This window comes from Stegastes partitus, unplaced genomic scaffold (genome assembly GCF_000690725.1).
Source record: "Stegastes partitus isolate 25-593 unplaced genomic scaffold, Stegastes_partitus-1.0.2 Scaffold108, whole genome shotgun sequence".
Classification (NCBI taxonomy): Eukaryota; Metazoa; Chordata; class Actinopteri; family Pomacentridae; genus Stegastes; species Stegastes partitus.
The window spans coordinates 421,065-440,469 of NW_007577839.1; the positions used below are offsets into that span (position 1 = coordinate 421,065).

The 19,405-nt window shown below is 44.2% G+C and overlaps 2 protein-coding genes across 4 annotated transcripts; both read right to left on the minus strand.

The window, feature by feature from the left end:
- Positions 1-372: 372 nt before the first annotated feature.
- tasorb (transcription activation suppressor b) lies at positions 373-13,891 on the minus strand. 2 transcript variants are annotated; one of them, XM_008277826.1, is made up of 23 exons: positions 13,492-13,891; positions 11,830-11,975; positions 11,410-11,502; positions 11,228-11,300; positions 10,764-10,855; positions 10,524-10,658; positions 10,293-10,417; positions 10,174-10,205; positions 9,654-9,759; positions 9,306-9,409; positions 8,912-9,021; positions 8,408-8,480; positions 8,198-8,272; positions 7,056-7,910; positions 6,287-6,597; positions 6,092-6,194; positions 5,137-5,987; positions 4,126-4,248; positions 3,282-3,441; positions 3,081-3,189; positions 2,787-2,965; positions 2,409-2,543; positions 373-2,158 (listed from the first exon to the last, which is right to left on the minus strand). In XM_008277826.1, exons 1-23 carry the CDS (start codon positions 13,793-13,795, stop codon positions 900-902), a joined length of 5,553 nt encoding a protein of 1,850 aa, XP_008276048.1. In that variant the 5' UTR covers positions 13,796-13,891; the 3' UTR covers positions 373-899. The 2 variants fall into 2 exon arrangements, with proteins under 2 accessions (XP_008276048.1, XP_008276047.1); XM_008277825.1 differs by having other exon boundaries at positions 373-2,161.
- A 753-nt stretch (positions 13,892-14,644) lies between these two features.
- On the minus strand, positions 14,645-18,543 carry asb14b (ankyrin repeat and SOCS box containing 14b). Of its 2 annotated transcripts, none has more exons than XM_008277827.1 (10): positions 18,481-18,543; positions 17,798-17,960; positions 17,644-17,696; positions 17,371-17,502; positions 17,127-17,285; positions 16,777-17,022; positions 16,364-16,532; positions 15,742-16,276; positions 15,496-15,649; positions 14,645-15,393 (listed from the first exon to the last, which is right to left on the minus strand). In XM_008277827.1, exons 2-10 carry the CDS (start codon positions 17,920-17,922, stop codon positions 15,218-15,220), a joined length of 1,749 nt encoding a protein of 582 aa, XP_008276049.1. In that variant the 5' UTR covers positions 17,923-17,960; positions 18,481-18,543; the 3' UTR covers positions 14,645-15,217. The 2 variants fall into 2 exon arrangements, with proteins under 2 accessions (XP_008276049.1, XP_008276050.1); XM_008277828.1 differs by having other exon boundaries at positions 17,798-17,922; positions 18,481-18,497.
- Positions 18,544-19,405: the final 862 nt, after the last annotated feature.

The following is a 19,405-nucleotide window of genomic DNA, read 5'->3' on the forward strand; positions in this document are numbered from 1 at the left end:
CCAGTGGCACTCTGCATGGCGTCTCAAAGGCTTTAAGTGCTCCAAACCCCTCTCCACGCTGCTGGAGACTATAGATTTAGTTGATTTCGGGCTCAGTGCTCCCTGCCTCTTCTAATAGTCAGAAAATGTTTGACACTGCATAAAAAATACTGTTTTCAGCATACTAGGTAAAGTACAGTTTGACAAACACCAACATAAACCTGATCTGTTGATTAATGAAAGTATTTTAATTTCATTTCCCGCTCAGCTTGTGTTTTCTTTACTAAGCACTTCAGTTCTACATCGCTTCTAATTAAAAGTTAAATTATCTTTCTTCATTCTGCAAATGGGAACCGTTGAAAAAAACGTTGAGTGAAAGGACAGTAAGACAACTGTGATTTATATTTTTAATGGTTTGCTTGACACTGTCATCAAACCCATCACACAAACAAGATTTGAAATGTTTTATTTTAATAGAACTTTGGACAACCAAATATGTAAAATAAAAAAGAAAACCAACAGCAAAAGTGAAATTTCATTCACTAGTTTTGTTTTTTTTTTCCTTAAAAAAATATCAGCCTTTCCCCCGTGTTCACAAACCGTTTGAAAACCAGGACAAACAGAAATAACATGGTCAATTCTGAGAAGCTTGGAAGGCCATTAACATTTGTTGGCAAATATAAATATAGTGGTTTGAACAGGGTCTCAAATAGCTCACATGGAAAGAGTGTACAGACAGTTTACACGACAGTAGGACACTCGGCACTGCCTGTATCAATTTTTATTAATGTAGAAAACCAGGATCCTTATTTACTGATTTTAAATCAATGCATTTATGACAAGTAAATATATACATTCAGCCAGTTCTAATAGTCTCTGGTGTATTGAGTTCGTGATGCCCCTCTGATCACGTTGATTGTCTATTCAGGGGCGTAATTGTGAGAGTATGTGTAGTCTGTGTAGTAATCCTGTGGCCCACCCCTGCCTGCTGGGTAACCCCAAGGACTGGGCACACCTCCAGTCCCATCCCCCCGTTCGTGTCCTCGCCCTGGCCGAGGCCAAAGTCCTAGCGGTGGGACTCCTCTCCCCCGGTAGTTTCCTAAAGAACCAGGGCCCATAGCACCCCGCATAGGCCCGTGGTCCATCTGTCCAGGGATGCCACCTATACTCCCGTAGCCCACACCACACATTGGATGCAGAGGCAGCTTAGGTCTGAGTACAGAGCCCCCCCTGGTGGCTACTGTAGGAATGCCCACAGAAGCTCCAAGGCCGTCAGCGCAATTCACCTGAGTCCTGCCCCCCTGACTACCAGGAGCGCAGCCTATAAGGGACTCCCCAGTCTTAGGGAGCCCACTGGGGTCCACTGGGCCAGGTGGGACCACACCCTGGCTGCTGGCAGTCTCACAAGCGGAGGTGGTCCCTGCTGTCCCCCATACACCCTCCCCGGGTCCACCGAGTGTCCCGTCGTGCTGCGAGGGGGTCCCGCTGGCATTTTTAGGAATGCCGGCCATGTAACCTGGCTGGGGTTTGTCACTATGGTCTGTGTAGGGGAGGGGGGTGGTGGTGAGCGGAGAGGTACCAGTAGCCCCGACTCCTCCAGCGTCCGAGGAGTACGAGTGACCCAGCATCATGAGGTGAGGTGGAGGGGGAGGTTTGACCTCCAAGGGGAGGGAAGCCAGGTTGGCTAGAGGTCCTGCTGCACCCATGACAGGTGGGGTTGGGACTGTGGAAGAAGCCGTGGTCGGGGGTCGGTACTCCTGATCGTGGGTGCTGCTGCAAGGTGAGGCGGGATAAGCTGGGGACGCGGCATAGCTAGAGGACCCAGTGTAGGACGACCACGAGGCTGAAGGACACAGGAAGCTCTGGTGGGGATTCACAGGAAAACCTCCGGGTGACAAGCTGCCGATTTCTGAAGAACCTATGCCTATCTGGTTGGTGGCTTTAAACTGAGAGATGGCTGTTTTGAAAGCACTGTAGTCGGAGAGCGTTGGAGTACTCTCAGGGGTGGCCTGGTGGTCTGGGAGAGGAGGACGAAACTCCTCCATCTCCGGCGGGGGCGGCAACGGAGGTTTCCCCTTCTCAACTTCCTGGTTCCGCTCTGAGGGATCTGATATGGTTGGTGGCTCACCATCATCAGAGTCTAATGACATGTCCTCCTCTTCCACACACTCATCATTCACTACTGGGAGAGCAGCAGAGGGCAGATAGAGAGAAATGGAAGAGTGGGAAGAAAGATATTATCAACAAATGTGTTACAGAAGCATTAACAGCATCAATTGTATTAAAAAAAAAACTGCCTGGTAGTACATAAATCTTTAACTGCCGGGATAGCTCTAGAGAAAAAAGACAATTTAGCAAAACAATTACACTACAATAAAAGTGAAATCCCAAGTGTTTTGGTGCTCAGTGCTTCTGTTGACGCTACCCACCAGTAGAAGGCGGCGTCGGAAGCTCATTCTGATTAATGGATCCAATCAGACTGTGGAAACCGCTCATAACATCATCGATGCTCGCTATCACTATTCCATTTCTGGAATACTGCAGGAACATCTCAAATGGCCTCTCTGTTTACAAAAAAAAAAAACACATATATATATATATCAGAACGAAAGAAAATTACATCTTTCGAGGAGTCATAAACAGTGGTGAACACAACATTGTTTATTCTTTTTATTATTCTAATCATGGATACACTTTATTGAAACAGAACGCATTAGGGATAACACAATTTCAGCAGTGACAAACAAAGTTGACACTAGCAAATAGATAAAGTGCAAGGTAATAAAGGCGAGGATGGATGAAGATACCTGTGAGGAAGATAAGGTGCCGTTGTTGTGTGTGCTGAGCTTGGAGCTTAATCAGGCATTCCAGATCTGGCGCCTGACGTGACTGAGTGTCACACTCGTGGTAAGGGAGGAACTCCACTAAGTGCTTTTTCTGATAGGTTGTCAGAAGGTTCAACAGCCCCATGGCATTAGTGTTTAACCTTTAAGAGAGAACAGCAAAAAGCAGATCCGCAGTTTTGAGATATTCCTTCAAAGACCAATATGGCTGAAGATTTTGATGTGATAACTATTATTTTCTCCTACTGAGGTACTGACCTCCCCAGCTCCTTAAGCTTCTTCTGGGACTTGCAGTGCACCTTCCACTGCCAGGGGTGTTCAGGGGTACTCTGCTCCTCCAAGAATTTAAGCAGCCCCTGCAAACGATCTGGACGAAACAAGCGATACAAGCTCTGAAGCATCGTCCAACTGATATTTATGCGACCCCACGCAGCTCCCACAAAGAGACGTGAAGCTTACCTTGTGTGATCAGATCAGGGTTGAGGACAAACTCATCGGACACCATGAAGCCTCCAGACACAAACAGCTCATTGTAAGTGTGGTTCTTGACATCGTCCAGAGTGTCCACTCCAGCGAAGCTCACTGAAGGCAACTTCTTCAAGGACACTAGAGCCGGGATCTAGAAGGTGAAAAGATTAGGTTTAACTATTATTCTTATTATTCTTATTCTTATTATTATTAACAACAAATTAAGCCCTGCTATCAATTATTATGGGAAAAATAAACCTAACATGTTTCATACAGCCTTCGCCCTAAGTCGGCTGGGATAGGCTCCAGCCTCCCCGCGACCCTAGTGAGGATTAAGCGGTGTATAGAAAATGGATGGATGTTTCATACACTACTGTGCAAACATTTTAGTCATTATAGATTTTTAGACTCCTGTCCCTTATGTAACACCATCAGGAAAGCATCTGATTGATCCCAAATTCAGTCCGCAGAGTGACACACAGCCGGTGTCATTAAGAGCCATCTTAAAACAGGAGTGCTGTAACAGATGTTATGACCCTACAAGAGCCCTGATCTTAACATCACTGAGTAAGTCTAGGATTAAATTAGGCAACAGAAGCAATGGAGAGCTTGAATCCAAGAAAAAGTTCTTCAAGATACTTAGGAGTACCTCTGAGAATGGTAGCTATACTAAATAATGGGGTTATTTTTGGCTTTTTATTCGCCTTTTTAGTTAACTATTCATGGCGATTTTTATAAAAGCATCCTCGCTTTGCGTAGAGTCGATAAAAGCTTTGCTGCAAATGTAAAAAAAAAAAAAAAAACTCTGATTGATGGCGAGAGGAGGTGGTCGTACCTTGTGCACATGTGCAGCGATGTCCTCGTTCTGAATGATGATGAGTAGCTTATCCAAACTGCCACTGTTTTCTAGAAATGTCTGTGGGCTGCACTCGCTGTTGCCAAGACTTTTCAAGTACTCCTTTGTGACAGACAGGAGAGACGTAATTGTCAGAGACAGACAGATGAATGTGTCCTCCTCTCTTACACATACAAGTACTGACTGACTGACAGATACAGAAAGAGCTGAGCACTGAGACATGAACACATAGTGACAAACAGGAGCTAGTGCAGCATTTCACATTCTCCCTATCGACTAGTATTTTCACTGTGTGTGCCTGGGCAGTTCACTACTGCAGAAAGCTTTAAAAAAAAAAAAAAAAAAGCAATCTGAGAACATGAAATAAAATTAAAACCATGTACAACAATGTAATGTGGGCAGTAATTATTACATGAGGACTAACGCCTCTTTGTGTTATTGGTTACTGACAGTTTAGTCCGAAGAAAACAACCCAAAAAAGCCCAGGGAAATAGTGGGAAAAGTTCCATTCAGCTTCTTACTAGCCCAAAACGATGCCTTTACATCTCTTGTTTTATCTGCGCAACAGTCCAGATATTAGATTTGTCAAGATATCCAACTGATTGTTACATATGAACATGAAAAACAGGAAATCCTTAAATCTGAGAAGCTGAAACAAGCACTTGATTATCAAACACAGGCTAATTGTTGCCGCTCTAAATAATATTGCAAAGTAGCGCTAAAGCTCTTTGATGGAACAACAGAAAAAGGATTAGATAGATAATCTAGTAAACAGTGTCTCAGCAGTTCCAGTTTGGCAAATGGGAGGATTTTTAATTTTCTGTTTATCTCCGACTCTCATATTGAATAAAACAAGCAATTTGAATATATCATCAGAGGTTCAGGTAACTCAGCATTTTCACTATGTGCTGACACTTTAGAAGTTAAATAAATCATTGCATATACATTTTTTAAAAATCTTTAAGACTGCAGTGAAACCTTGTGTTATACCTTAATCTCCTTGCAGACAGTGCTCTCGTCCCCTTCGTCTTCAGAGTAGATGTAGAATTTAACCGTGTTCTTGGTGACGTCCTTAAAAATCTCCACCAAGCTGCTGAAAACCTCAGGCTTCAGCTGACCAATGAGGCTGCCAGCCAACAGGCCGGACCCGCTGCCAGAAGCGGAGCCTGGGTTTTGAGAATTTCGCTCCGGAGAGTCTGATGTGACTTGAGAGGGTGAATAGATATCTACCCCCAACTCTGCTGACGGGGCTTCTGATTTAGCCTTAGCGGATGCTGTCTCTTTGACGGTGCCCGTTTTAACACTGTGAGATGAGGTGGTGCTCTTTGACGGGGCGGGCTCGGCTTTAGTTTTGGAAGTCTGGATAGGGGCAGGGGGTGGTGTTGTAAGATTAGATGTTGTCACTGGGGGAGGTGGAGATGTGACCTTAGTGGGAGCAGGTGGGGATGGGATCAACTTGTCCATCTTCTCACACAGTGCTTTGACATGCCCCTGAAAGGGGACGGGGGTGACGTAGGGTACAACAAAGTCTGAGAAAGAGCTGTTGGGCTGCCAGCAGTGGCGTGGAGGCAACCGTGGGGGTAGTTGCGAGGTATAGCAGATGTGGTGAGTCTGCATGATGTTTTTAATGTCAGAAGTGAGGCTGTGAATTTCCTGGTTGAGTATGGTATCCAGGCTGATGGAGGGCCTGAAGTTAACCTCCTCTGCAACTGGTACCGTTGGTGCAGTCGCCTTTTTCGCTTCAACAACTGCAGGTGCCTTCGGCTCTGGTTCGCTGTCCACCAGCGTCGCTGCCTCTGGCTCTGGCTCGGGCTTTGTTTCAGGGAAAGGCTGTGCTGTGTCTGGAGGAAAGCAGACAGGAAACTCATCACAGTGATGCCTTGTCAACAACATCTAAACATACCCACAAGAGAGGAGTCTGTGTGAACTAAGTGCTTTGAGGTACCTTCAACAAGAGGGATATTCCAGACTGGGTTGGCTACGGTGTCCGCTTGCTCTGCAGGGGAGCCTGTGCTGAATGGACTACCAGGACTACAGTCCATGTCCTCCTGAGCAGAGGAAACACAGCAGATATTTTTAGGTCAATGAACACATGAATTTTAAAATGTTCCCACTCTAGAATCAGCTGTTCACATCTCACCTCTGTGTAGTTAGTTTGTAATGCTGGCTCAGTTTGTTTCCTAAGATCTGGATCAGGGAGAACAGGCTCCACCCTTCCTGAACCTGTTGATGGTTCACCGTGGTTTGCCTGCACAGACATGGAACCCTGAGCCACGGCTTTATTTAGTGTGGCAAGAAGGATCTTGAGAAGGCGTTGTGTCTCGTTGACTGTAGAGGTGTTGGCGTTGCCCCGGGCCCTCAGGTCAGTGTCGTAGATGCCCATGCTTTCCATTACTGCCGTCAGATTGTCGTTCTGTCCACCCTCTTCTCCAGTTTCATCTGCCTGGGCTCCTGTGTGGAGACACAAAATTATTCAGAGGAGATATTGTTAATTCATGTACTAGAACATCCTGAGCTCTGACAGCTCGCTGACATATTGGACAATATTAGTTTATAGCAAATATGGCAGTGGTTCTGAAACTGCAGCGCAGACATGCCAAAAAGGGGTTTGATGTAATTCCCCATTACAGTTTGTCCATATGTCAACAATTGTGGTAGCAGCTGTTTCACAGACACACAGCTACAACGCTTACCAACAGATATACAGGAATCCTTAAATAACACTGTTCAGAAAATAGATTTAAGTCATTTATTTGCAATGAACCAATCAGACTATGTGTTGAAACTGTCAAAATATTCATTCCTCTAGAGGAGCTGACTTTGAAGGCAGTGGGTGGAAATGCTCGAAAAACCAAAATCAAATTAGACAATTTAAATCAAGCTACACAAGCATTTGCAGCCCATCTCACCTCTGCTGGGTTCCCCGTTGCTCAACTGATCAGTGCGTTGGTGTTTGTTCATGCCTCCCCTGTCATCCCCTTCAAATTTCCTTTTCAGACTGTTGGCGTCCCAGGCGCCGTCCTCTCCCCGTTCTTTCCCAGGATCCTTCACGAGTGCTTTCTTGTGCAGTTGGATCAGTTTAAGCAGCTGTTTCATCTTGTCTTTATCATACTCATTCTGGGACAGCCGCAACCTCGGAGGCTGAGGCTGAGGCTGGGTATCGGCGTGGGATTTGTTTTTCGACTGGGCCCCATTTGAATTGGCCAAACCTGGCCTCCGTCTGCTGCTGTCTGGGGGCGGTTTCTCCTGGGCAGGCTTCTCTGCAGGCGGCCTTTCCTGGGATAGCCTTTCTGAGGGTCTCTCTGCTCTGTCTGAGCCCCTATCTGAGCCCCCCCAGTCAGAAACAGGGCTGTATTCCACTGGGGCAGGAACAGGTGCCAGTACAGGTATAGGTGCAGGGTTCCGTATTCGTTCAATGATGTCCTTTGCTTTGTTCAGAGGTAAAATGTAGCTGGCAGCGTTGTGGACATAAGAACGCAGCACAGCATCCATGTTAAATTTGGGTCTGGGTACCGGGAGAGGGTTCGTCCTTTCATCCACATTATATTTGTAGTCGGGCAGAATGAATGGCCGTACCGTGCCCGAATCCATACGAGTTAGGTATTCGGTGGCGTGACGCTCCACCCCAGAGCTTAGGTCCTTGCCTGGGTTTGGGCGCAACTTGAACAGAGCGTAGTGAAGTGAAGGGATGAAAGGCTCCATGGAGGACATGGTGGCTGGCTGGGGCTCCGCAGTCAGCGGCTCAGGCTCAAACAGTCGCGATGCTAAGATGGAAGGCACATGTCAGTGTCACAGAAGAGACTCACATCTACAGCAGCAGTGTCTTGAGTGACAGAAGCTTAATAAAAACCAACATGGGAGCTTCTAAAGTCTTTTTTTTTTTTTTTTTTTTTAATAGTAGGAGCTTTCTATAGGTAGATATCACAAAGATATTTAGCGCATCCAAAAACTATGTGTTCTCCTATAAACCATTTCAGTTTCATATTTCACGCAGGTGCTGGCACTCAGGCTCAGTCAGAAAAAGGATGTACAGACAGTGAATATTACTTACAATACTTGACAACCATCCTTGACTCCTGAAAGATGAATAATGCTTGCAGGTTCTTCTCAGCCCGCCCCCGCCGCTCTAGAAAACAAACAGCAGCCTTTTTAAAACTGAACCCTCACTGGAGGCAACAAGTAGGTGTTCAACTGACACAACAGAGAAAGTCAAAGAGAGGAAGGTAAGTAGGGGGGGGGAGAAAAAAAAGCTTTCTGGCACCTTTGGAATCAACCATCTGAGCTGAGGACAACAGGAAGAGAAAGCCCCTGTCAAACAAGGACTTCACCAGCACCTGAATAAGGAGAGTAGACACTGCAGTCAGAAACACCAGGGTTTGAGCAATCAGAAGGCTTTCACGTACTCCTTGTATTATATTGACAATATTATAGTGTTAAGTTACTGAAAAGCAAAACAGAACAAGAATGACAGCTGGATAGAGGTTATTCCTACAACATATTTTGTTAAAGAGGAAAGAGAATCATTTAAAGGAACAACGCCCTCCCTAATCACATCAAATTAGGAAACGGAAATACAACACTTATTTATTTATTGCATCTCCTTGTTGTCAGACAAACCAAGAAGGACCCCCCCAATTGTATTTTTTTTTTCATATATGAATCCTGGACGTCCTCAGGTTATTTTGTTTACTACGCCGAAGCAATTCTGTGTCGTTTTGGAATTTTCTTGTCCGAGAACCAGGTAAGTAGCAGGTACGTGACTCACCATCCGGTCCCTCTCCAGTTTGCTGACCAGTGCTGCCAGGCTGCCGGTGGTTGGTTTGCCTTTTCCATCCACCACTTCAAACAGGCTGCAGGACATCCCACACTTCATCACTGCAGACAAAAATATGCAGGTTGAAACACATGAGTCAGAATTCCTCTATGAAGTCATTTATATTCTGCACGCAAAATAATGCATTGAAATAAAGCTTTTTTTTTCAACTTCTATGGATTTACTCTGACAGATGTAATTGTGCTTCATGATGCAGCAAACGCTTTCGGAATGGCCTCAGAAAGGGAATTTCAAGTAATGCATAACCGCCCACAAGCCTGAGCATTTTTCTATCTCAATGTTTTTTTTTTTTAAAGAGATATACAAATGCGTGGTATGAACTGACCTTCCCGTGATATGCTGTAGGTGTCCCAGGAAAAAAGCACAGAGGGAATCTTTCGCTTCACCTGCTCCAGCTGCATGGCTCGATTCACCTCCAGTTTCTCAGGCCTGCAAGGGAGAAGTGGAGATTCATCGAATCAAAACACAATCCAGACAATAACTGTACATCGCACAAGCATATTCTAACTTTTTCTCCTCATGTACAAAATATGGGCAGTGTTAAAGTTCAGAAGAAAAAAAGTATTTTATTGCAGAAAGACTCTCAAAAGATTTGCAGGGCAATATATAGCAGTGCTGTGGATGGATGTGTAGAAATGCATATACCAGCGTGAGAGACTGAAGGTTTACTCACAGTTTGAAAGGAAGGTAGGGGCGCGACGAGGATCGTAAACAGATTGGAAACAACTCCTGGCCCTTGTTCACTAGTGGGCCACTCCACACAGTGTAGCAGCTTTTCCCTGTTATGGCATCAACAGCACAGGTCAAAGGTCAGACATGGCACAGAGAGAAAACACTGCTGATAACTTTACATAACCTCCGGATTCAATTGTCATTGAAAAAGGCATATACACAATCCTCTTTTTGCACCTGCTGTTCAATCCAGTTTGGATAACTGTGAGAAAATGCATTCTTCACGAACCAACCCGCAGTGAACTTAAACATCAGCGTGTGAATGTTAGATTTAAGGTAGTTTAAGAAGCAATGTTTTTACACTAATAACTCATCACAGCAAATTCCTTTTCACGCAGCCGGCAGACTGTTTTCTGTTTCTAATATAAAGTGGCCTTAATACACATAAAGCAGACAAGGTACAAAATTAAGACAACGCACAGAAGATTAATGAAATATCAAAGATTAAATAAAGGTTTTACCTCTGCTTCCTTCAGGGGAAATTGTGTTAAACCTGTTCAAAAGACAAATAAAGATCCTATTTAAAAACACAGCCTATGAATACTTGCTGAATTTCACCATTTCCTGCAGGATTATGTACCTGTGTGCAGTCATAGGAGCCGCTGCAGCCTCCTTGCCTTTGTACTGAAAGGAAACCACAGCGTAGGGGCACACGTGCCTGGGTCGGGCCTTGATCTCATCAAATGCAAACTCAAAAAAATATTGCTGCGAGACAGCAAGGAAGACACGTTAAATTACAGAATAAAATAAAAAAGAATAAAAATGCACACAATTAATAAACAATGTGTGAACAAATAGGAACAGCATTTACCTGTGTGAGCTCAAAAGCCCTGTAAGACAGCAAAGACGTGACCCTATTGGCACTTTTGGACAAGTGACAGTCAAACTTGGGTGTAGCTTCCATTGCATTCTTAGGCATGTTCTCGTGGATGTGCTTTATTCGCCCCTGGGAGAAAAAAAAACAAAACAAAAACATGTTGATTGCCTTGAAGTCCTGGAAATATTAGAAATCTATCAACGTTACGTCATGAAAATAGAATGACAGCCATACCCTCATAACTTTAAAAACGATCATGTCTCCAATTGAGCCAACTTCAAAGGGATTGATTTGTAACAAATCTGAATATTTGGAGAGATAAACACCTACAATGACAAAAGAATTTAATTAGAGGAAAATCCATTTTTTTAAAAATCAAATCAAATTAGAAAAGATTATGTCAATTACTTGTTGATGCTTAAGGATGATACTGAGAAATATTCCAAAGTGTTCGTTCTGTTTGTGCATGTTTAGTTTTGTAGAAACATATTGCCAATACGTTGCTGCACATGTTAGAGAGATTCCCAGCTGTTTCTTTTAATTGGTGTGAGTTATCAGGGAAAAACACGACTCAAAAAACTTCAGATGCAGCTCAGTTAAAAAAATATGTTTCAAAATGCATTTCATCAAAAAAAGAAAACCAGTAACTCTTCTATAGCAAAAACAGTTTTCCTGCAACATTCAAGACACCAGCTTACCCGTTGATGGATTTCCTAGTGTAGTAATCCTACAGTGACCAACCGACAGACCCTTCTCGCAGATCCACTGGAGCTGGACGTAGCAAATACATACCTCAGATTAATGTTATAGCCCATCATGCTTTTCTAACTTGTCAATCATTCGTTATGTGCGGAAGTGAGGGCTTTGCGAGCAGGCTCACCTTGGATTTGTCTGGATAAAGGAAACAGTACGACTCAGTCAGCTCCTGGTCCGTCCTCCCCTCCTGCTTCATCTCTCGCCGCTTCTCGATGAACTGGCACACGAAGGCAGGGGACGGTTAATGAGATATGGCAGTTGAAACCTCACTAACTCAAGAGTGTGTAACTTGGGAGATGTCTGTGTAGATTCTCAGTCGTGGTAACTCTCAAGAGTTTTAGTAAAACTAACAACTGGATCTTCTTCTTCAGAGTGGAACCAAAAAAAAGAAGCCCAGGTGTTCTTTGTACTCAAGCTCTTACGATAACTTAAGACATCACAGGTTGAAAATACCTTTCAGAATTCAAGCATTGCTGAGATGAACTTAGCAGAGTGGAAACAATTTAAGTTTTGCTTCACTTTATACAGAGAGACAGTCACCTACCTCCTTCTCAAGCAGCTCATTGTGAATTAGCCTGGCCTTGCAGTAGGAGAAGGATCCCCGTGATGACGAGTCTAGATAAAACGAGGAGACAATCTTCACAAGGTCCTCAAACTCCCGACTGTCAGGGGGCAGAAAGTTGTACAAGCCTGCACACATGGAAGTGAATCAATGGGTTAGCACACAGTACCTCCAACTTATGGAAATGTGTGATTGTGCAGAGGAGGATCACAGCAAAAGGGAGCATAGTAAACTGAAAAGGCAATAAATGCACGCTCCATCAAACTGATCACTCAGAAGATGATGCGACATTAGGATTTCAAATGTAAATGTATGGCTATTTCTTTAAAAACAAAATGTGTGACCTGTGACCTTAGCTCGATGTGTACATCACGTTATCCCCTAAGACAACAGGCACCAGAGAAAGCGACGTGAAGTAAATGCAATAAACCAGCATCCTATTCAGAACTTATTTTCCTTGTGTTACAGCAGCAACAACAACAGCTCGTGAAATGTGTTTTTTGGAAGGAAGTAGTTGGTAGGATTTGGGGGTACAAACGATCAGCTAAAGTAACTACAACTCCTTTGCATCAAGGAAGTGCGGCACGAGCGACCAAACCTCACATCTGCCTTTATTTACATAAGGGCTATCATGCCAACCAAACTCATGCAAAGTAGTGAAACCATCACTAGCTGACTACAGGTGTCCTGGATGGAGCATCATCAGCATCAAAGCTGTGGGGACACAAGTAGTAAACATGAAGCCTAGAGACAGGCCAATGGAGAGCACACACATCCAAGCCAGCCTCTCAGCTGTCATGTCACAATCATAAGACATTTTATACATCATTTATGCAACCTAACGGGGATTGGGGGGAGGGGGGGAGTTGAGAACACAGTGCAAGCATGGCTGCTTATGACAGGTCACCTCATCTCAACTTTGCACATATGCAAATAATTGGTGCTTCACAGCAACAACCACTGTCCAGCTAATGCTTTGCTAAGGGTACTTCCAGCTGTCAAAGATGGGGCCGTGATGTGGGAGGCTGCGTGGAGGAGAGCTGCTGAGGTGATGTGTAACAGGGATGCTCTCAAATACCACTAACATCAAGTTGGGGTAAGGGATGGGCCGCCCGCCATGGAGATCATTAAATGTGCCATGGTGCTGTGAAAAGAGTTTGGATGGAGGGGTGGGGTGGATAAATCCATGCCCTTCACTGAGGTCACAGAGACACCCACATGTTGTCAGGTGATGCCTGCTGGACACCCATGACTCCAGCTGCATCACTCAGTCACACTACGGTCCCATGAAAAGGTGAAGACCCTCAAACAAGGTGGGCTTTGAGCCGGACAGTCCTCAGAGTGCCGCTTTCACAGCAATGTTGCTGCTAACTTGGGACACCTGAGCCTGACCACCAAAAGCAGGCGTTATGTCTGCAAACAGCGCTACACCAATTAGGCCCATCCATGTGCTCACACAGCAGGACGACAATCTCATTTAAACCCGGAGTGTCGCTCAACATTTCGGTAAACTCGTTAAACTAGAAAAAAAAAAAAAAGAAAAAAAAAACAGCAGCCAGCTAGCTAGCAGGCTAGCAACATGCAGCAGCAGAATTATAAAAGACAGGACAGGCTCTGTTCAAAATAGCAGCGATATGGCACCACCTTTCCGTTCTCTTATCTTCCTCGGGATTTGGAAATTTCTCCGTGGCAGCTCTTCGCTCGACCTCTGGGCTGGCAAAGGAGAGCTGCTAATGCTCCGGGCGTCCGGCTGCACGCTCCTCCGCCGCTCAGGGGCTTCTTGTTCGGGCATTACACTGTCTCCACATCCAGGCTGATCGCCATTTTGGTTGGCTGTGGCCGAGGTGGCGGCTGAATTCTTCTGGGGTTCGCCGCCCTCCGGCTGGAGATCGCCCGTCTCGGTACATTCTGAGTCCCTTTTTCCCACCGCGCTGGGGTTCAGGGCCATTTTCGGGCTCCGTGCACGTATTGAGGGCAATGTAGCTCTGACGATTACGGCGCCGCTTTACACACACTCTCTCCTCCTCACCCAGCCTCCGCCATTGTGAAAATGACGTACACGTTCTTCTCCACCACTGCAAAACGCTGCCGTCACTGTTTACATACGAGAAAATCCGCGCCACCCAGCGGCCGATGCGCGAACTGCAGCCACTGATGGAATGATGGAACCAGTGAGTGGACATTATGTGAAAGTGGAAATAGCTCTCACGTTCAACAACATACAGTAAAATGAAGGTATAGGGTGCAGCCAAGGCTGTGTAATACCTCTAATGTGCTATAAATCCCTGTCTGTGCATGATTACATGATGCATACTGACACTGTCATGCATCACCTCTATTTTTAGAGCACCTGTTGGAGATCTGCTTGATGCTTCACAACAAATAACTACTGATATACCTAAAACCTTGCATGTGGAAGCAACCGATAGAACAATCCCACAGTTGTAATACTTCATTCCACCACCAGGTGATGCCAAAGAAGCAATGCATCTTCTATGTAATAAAAGCAATATATTATCCATACACCACTTAATCCTCACAAGGGTCATAGTCTATCCCAGCTGACTCAGGGTGAAGGCAGGGGACACCCTGGACAGCTCACCAGTCTATCGCAGGGCTACACTTACAGACAGACAACTATTGGTATGTGCAGGAAAAGGGTTAAATATATCTAAAGATGCACACTTTTTTCAGTTGCTCAAATGGTGCCATTTTTTAACCACCAAGCTAACCCACAATCTAATCCAGTGTGGCTTCAAAAGATAATGATCAGACAGCATGACAAATCAGACACTTGTTTGACCAGTGTTTATAAAAGGCCATCTTAAAATGCAGCTTTATTTCAAATACACGATGCCACATATGATGAGGCAGTTTATTGGCATGCAGGATGCTGGTACAACAGTTAGGTGTCCACAACTCCACCATTTGTCATCTAATCTAACATCAGCATGGTGTGACAGACAATCTGCCACATGAGAAAGGGACATTGCTTGATCCTGTCCCCGAAAATGTCCACCAACATCACCAAGCCCTTCGGGAAGAGTGGGAAAATATCCCACAAGTGGCATCAACAACCTCATTAAGTCCATGTGTCACAGATGTGTGGTTCTGATCAAGAATGACCCCGCTCTTGATCTACCTGTTATTATTTCCAATTATGACGTCCTTACTGTTGTAGAGATTCTGTGTGTTGTAAATACAAAAACTTAATTCCCCGTGTAAAAAGAATGCTTACTTAATAAAACATTTCATGCTACATTTATGTTTTTCTGTGTACAGCAAACATGTCACTTTCAAAACACATAACACAAGGCAGAAAGCCAACGGATACTCATTAGTCTCTGTGACATCTGCGAATGTGATTTCATTAGGGGGCGACCATGCTGCCTCTGCTGTAAACATCAAACTCCTTGTAGCGTAGGTAATCTTTCAGCCTTGGAGGAAGAGGAAGGAAGTTGATAAAAACTGGAGCTCTCAACCGCAGACGATTGAGATGCTCCCTTATGCGCAACCGACACAGGTGCTTCAGGCTCCTTGCATTTCCTGTGAGGCAAAAAAAAGTAAGTCAAGTCAATGAATGCATGTTAACTTTTGTTGATAGGTGACAAATACAAAGTCTAATGATGGATTTGCAGCAGCTCTCACTTTGGACTTGACAGATTTCTGGCCACTGTTTCTCGTCCTGCAAGGTGTCCTTAAGTTTGGTGCAGAAGGAGACGTGGTCGGTGTAGTCGAGCATGATGCGCACCACCTGGGCAGATATGTGCTTGAGCCAGGACACTGTTATCACCTCACAGAACTAGAAGGGACAAAGACAAACACATAGCATTCAAAGAAGATCCTTGAGGAAAAGCGTTGGTCTCCCTGCATTCTTTTCAAGCTTGGCCTCACCACCATGTCTTTGATGACTGCAGTGGTCCAGGGAGCATAGTCGTGGGAATTGTTCCCATAAGGGCAGTCAAAGCAGCGATTGACATCATAGCCATGGTTCAGGATCATTCTCAACATAACCTCGTCCTTCAAAGCGTACTGCAGCGCCGAGGGGAAGTGAGTGGTGTTGACACGGGAGTAGTAGTTGACATTTGCCCCAAATTTCAACAAGGTGTTGATCATTTCATAGTTGCCCTGTCTAAGAGCCACCTGTAGACAGTTGACAGGATCCTGGTTCACCATCGCCCCAGCCTCTAACAGCAAGCGGGCGCACTGAAGATCATTGTTGGACACGGCAAAAAAGAGTGCAGACCTACGCTCGTCATCATAGTTGCGGCGCACCCTGGGGTGCAGCATGAAGTTTGGGTCGTGGCCAGCTTTGAGCAGTATCTCTACACATTGAGCGTGTCCCCCAGCAGCTGCAGAATGGAGTGGACTCATCCCACTTTCCTTCACAGCGTGCACCTTGGTCACTGGGATGAGGAGTTCCAGTGCCCTGTCAAAGAGGGGATTATATGTAAGAACATGGCATTAGGTGAAATTCTATTTGAAAAGTGGAAAAGATAACAGAGATATTCCTCACAGTCTGTGTCCATGGTATGCCACACGGTGAATTGGTAGGTGTCCACTGTAAAGAGGGACGTTGGGATCTGCTCCGTGGTCTAGCAGCAAGGAGATTATGTCAGGGTTTCCTGATGCTGCTGCATCAAACAAAATCGTACCTGACTCTGATTCACACCACACATGGGCTCCTGCAAAACAGATACAGAGACTATAAGGATTTTCCTTTACTAGGAGATGTGCTGTATTTGTTGTGTTGCTTTTCTCTCTCTGCAGTGACGGATAAAATAGGTAGGTGGGCTGCTTTTGTCTCTTGTGGTATTACAGTATTGCAAAACATCCTGGCCAAAGATGAATCTTTTCTGTGTGAATAATGTGTGTAGAGTCTGTGTTGTGCATCAGCTACACAAGAAAAGGCAAAAGGAGGTTATTTACCTTTCTGTAACAGAACCTCCACCACACTGAGATGTCCATTCTGTGCAGCCAGAGCCAGTGGAGTTTTCTTCTTAATGTCAGATGCGTTTGGGTTGGCACCAGACTCCAGGAGCAGATACACAAAGTTCTCCAAACCTAAAAAGGCAGACTCATGTAGAGCTGTCCTGTTTAGTGGTCCTGTTTGGTCTATTTTGGCCTGGTACCTAAGCAGTAGTGTGGCCAAGTCATACTGGTCATTCAGAATAGCTACGAGACAAGGAGCAGGAGATTAGAATGAGAGTGTATCACATACGTTTAGGTGTCTGAAAATGAAATCTATTTTGCATTTAGGCGAACTTAGTGTCTCATACCTGCTACTAACGGAGAATCCTGCTCATCGTTCTGAATGTCTGGGCTACAACCATTCTGTAACAGGAATGTAGCATTCCCTCTGAGTCCATGGACCACAGCCAGAAATAGTGGCGTCTCACCCTTTAGAGTACGACATTCGGCTGCACCCGGGGGTGATGCTGGAATCCAAACATCTGGGAATTGGTGTGCATGCCATGATTGTAAAGAGAAGTTTGTATGGCCAAACATTAAAGCCATACCAACCTGAGAAGATAATCTCTAATGTGTTTTTGTTCTCCTGCACTGCAGCTTCATGGAGGGGGATCCATCCTCGTTCATCAACTCTGGACAGACACTCCGGTTGCACGACAAGTCTGTTTAGTGCACACTCATCGCCTAAATGTGAAGACGGGACACATATCAGAACTTCTGGCAACATTTATGATTGTGTCTGAATCTGACAGGTTAAAAAAAATAAAAAAAAATAAAAAAAAAAATAAAATAAATAAATAAATGAATAAATAAATGTCAGCTTACCTTCCTTGATTGCTTTAAAAATTTCATCTGGATCTTCACTGGGTTTTAGATCACTATCAAAAAATAATTGCACAAAACAAGGGTTCACACAATAAATAAGAAATGCACAATGTAAAGAAAAAGACATGTACATAATAGGTTGATAGAGATTAACCTTGGATTCAATCCTTTGAGTTTTCTATATTGGATCAGACTTTGCTCAATTATATATTGCGTTGCCTCATCTTCATCCAGGTCATCTTCCGACTGATAAAAGTCATCTTCTGTTTCTGTGCTCATCTGTTAGTCCAACAAGAGTCAATGCAGAAGGGTCTGCTCTGAACAGACACGGGCATGAGGTAAACATGACCATTAAATCTGGGAACTGCACACCACTTACAACCCTGAATACCAACTACAGCACAGCAAAGGGCAGCAGAGCATGCAATAGTAGCAGTCCTATTCTTGCTTTAAGTGACACCAAAATGCATTCAGAAGATTAAATCTTATGATTCCAGTCAGGCATGTTGTGTGCTAAGTTTTTGCCCGATAACTGTTTACAGCAGAATTTATGGTATTTATTGCTCAGCATGGCCAAAAGAAAGGCATGGAGATTCCTACTGCACAAATGATTGCTGTGAGCGTTTCTTAACCGTTATTGTCAAGGCAGCAGGCAAAACGGCATCAAGGCTAACACAAGACATTTGAAATTCAACCACATAGCATGGAGGTTCAAATGCTACAAATAACACGCTACAGATCAACAAGTGGCTACACCACAACAGCAACGACCTTCACACTCAACACTAATGAAGTTCTTAGTTAGATGAAATGTTTCTTCATTGTATGATTTTTTACCTTAGGTCAAATGGCTGTGCTCCCTCAGTACTTTCTACACCAATAAAGCCAGTGGGCTCCTCAGTACCCACACATACTGGTGCTATTTATACTCCCCCTGCTATAAATATCAGATCATGAGGTCTTTACAACCACCACCTAGCTTTGACCCACTGAGCACTGCAGCAACTGCCACTGGTTAACACAGTAAACACATTTACTCATAACACAGGATCCATTAAAAAAACATAAATGTGAAATAGCTTAATGCACGATATGATACTGCGTATTTTAATTATTAATGCGGATTGCTGTCTTTGTTGCATTTTTAAATTCCTATGACAATAAGTCACATAGATTATGTTTGCATAAAATGTTCTTTGTGCTTAACACACTGTTAATATTTTATCAGTGAACGTTCACACGAAATGTTGTTTAGCCCACATTCTTACTGCACATAAATAGCTTGGGCGGTACACACAAGTCTGTGGACAGTATCAGCTCGCAGTGACACAACAAGACATCAGCAGGTGATACTGAGAAAAGAGACAAAAGTACCAACTGTTAACAAAAGGCACCGAATGTTTACACTGACAAACGGTCATCTACATGACCAAGCTTTTCTTGCAAAACTAGTTTGGTAGCATTAATGTGCCTTATCTCCAGCTGTCCTGATTGTCATTACAAGCCATGTTTTTAATTATAGAAAGACATTTGAAGAATTATTGTGGCTACTTTTCTGTTACAGTACATGACTTTATATGCAATCAAAAAGACATTAAAATCGATGATTGGAAATGATTGAGACATGAAAAACCCAAAAGTCATACAAGCAATGCTGATTTTATTGTTTAAATGGTTGTAAAACCCTCCCATTCTTTAAGTATTTAAAGAATAATTGCTGTGCACAACCATTATGTACAGCAAATGTAAATGGAGAATAAAC

Coding starts and splice junctions, on each gene's coding strand:
- tasorb (XM_008277825.1), bottom strand. CDS start 13,795: ATGGCCCTGAACCCCAGCGCGGTGGGAAAAAGGGACTCAGAATGTACC. Junction 11,503..11,829: donor ATGAGCTGCTTGAGAAGGAG/GTAGGTGACTGT, acceptor TTCGTGTGCCAG/TTCATCGAGAAGCGGCGAGA. Junction 2,966..3,080: donor AAGCTTAAGGAGCTGGGGAG/GTCAGTACCTCA, acceptor TCTCTCTTAAAG/GTTAAACACTAATGCCATGG.
- asb14b (XM_008277827.1), bottom strand. CDS start 17,922: ATGAGCACAGAAACAGAAGATGACTTTTATCAGTCGGAAGATGACCTG. Junction 17,503..17,643: donor TTTTAAAGCAATCAAGGAAG/GTAAGCTGACAT, acceptor CTTCACATTTAG/GCGATGAGTGTGCACTAAAC. Junction 17,286..17,370: donor ATTAGAGATTATCTTCTCAG/GTTGGTATGGCT, acceptor TTTGGATTCCAG/CATCACCCCCGGGTGCAGCC.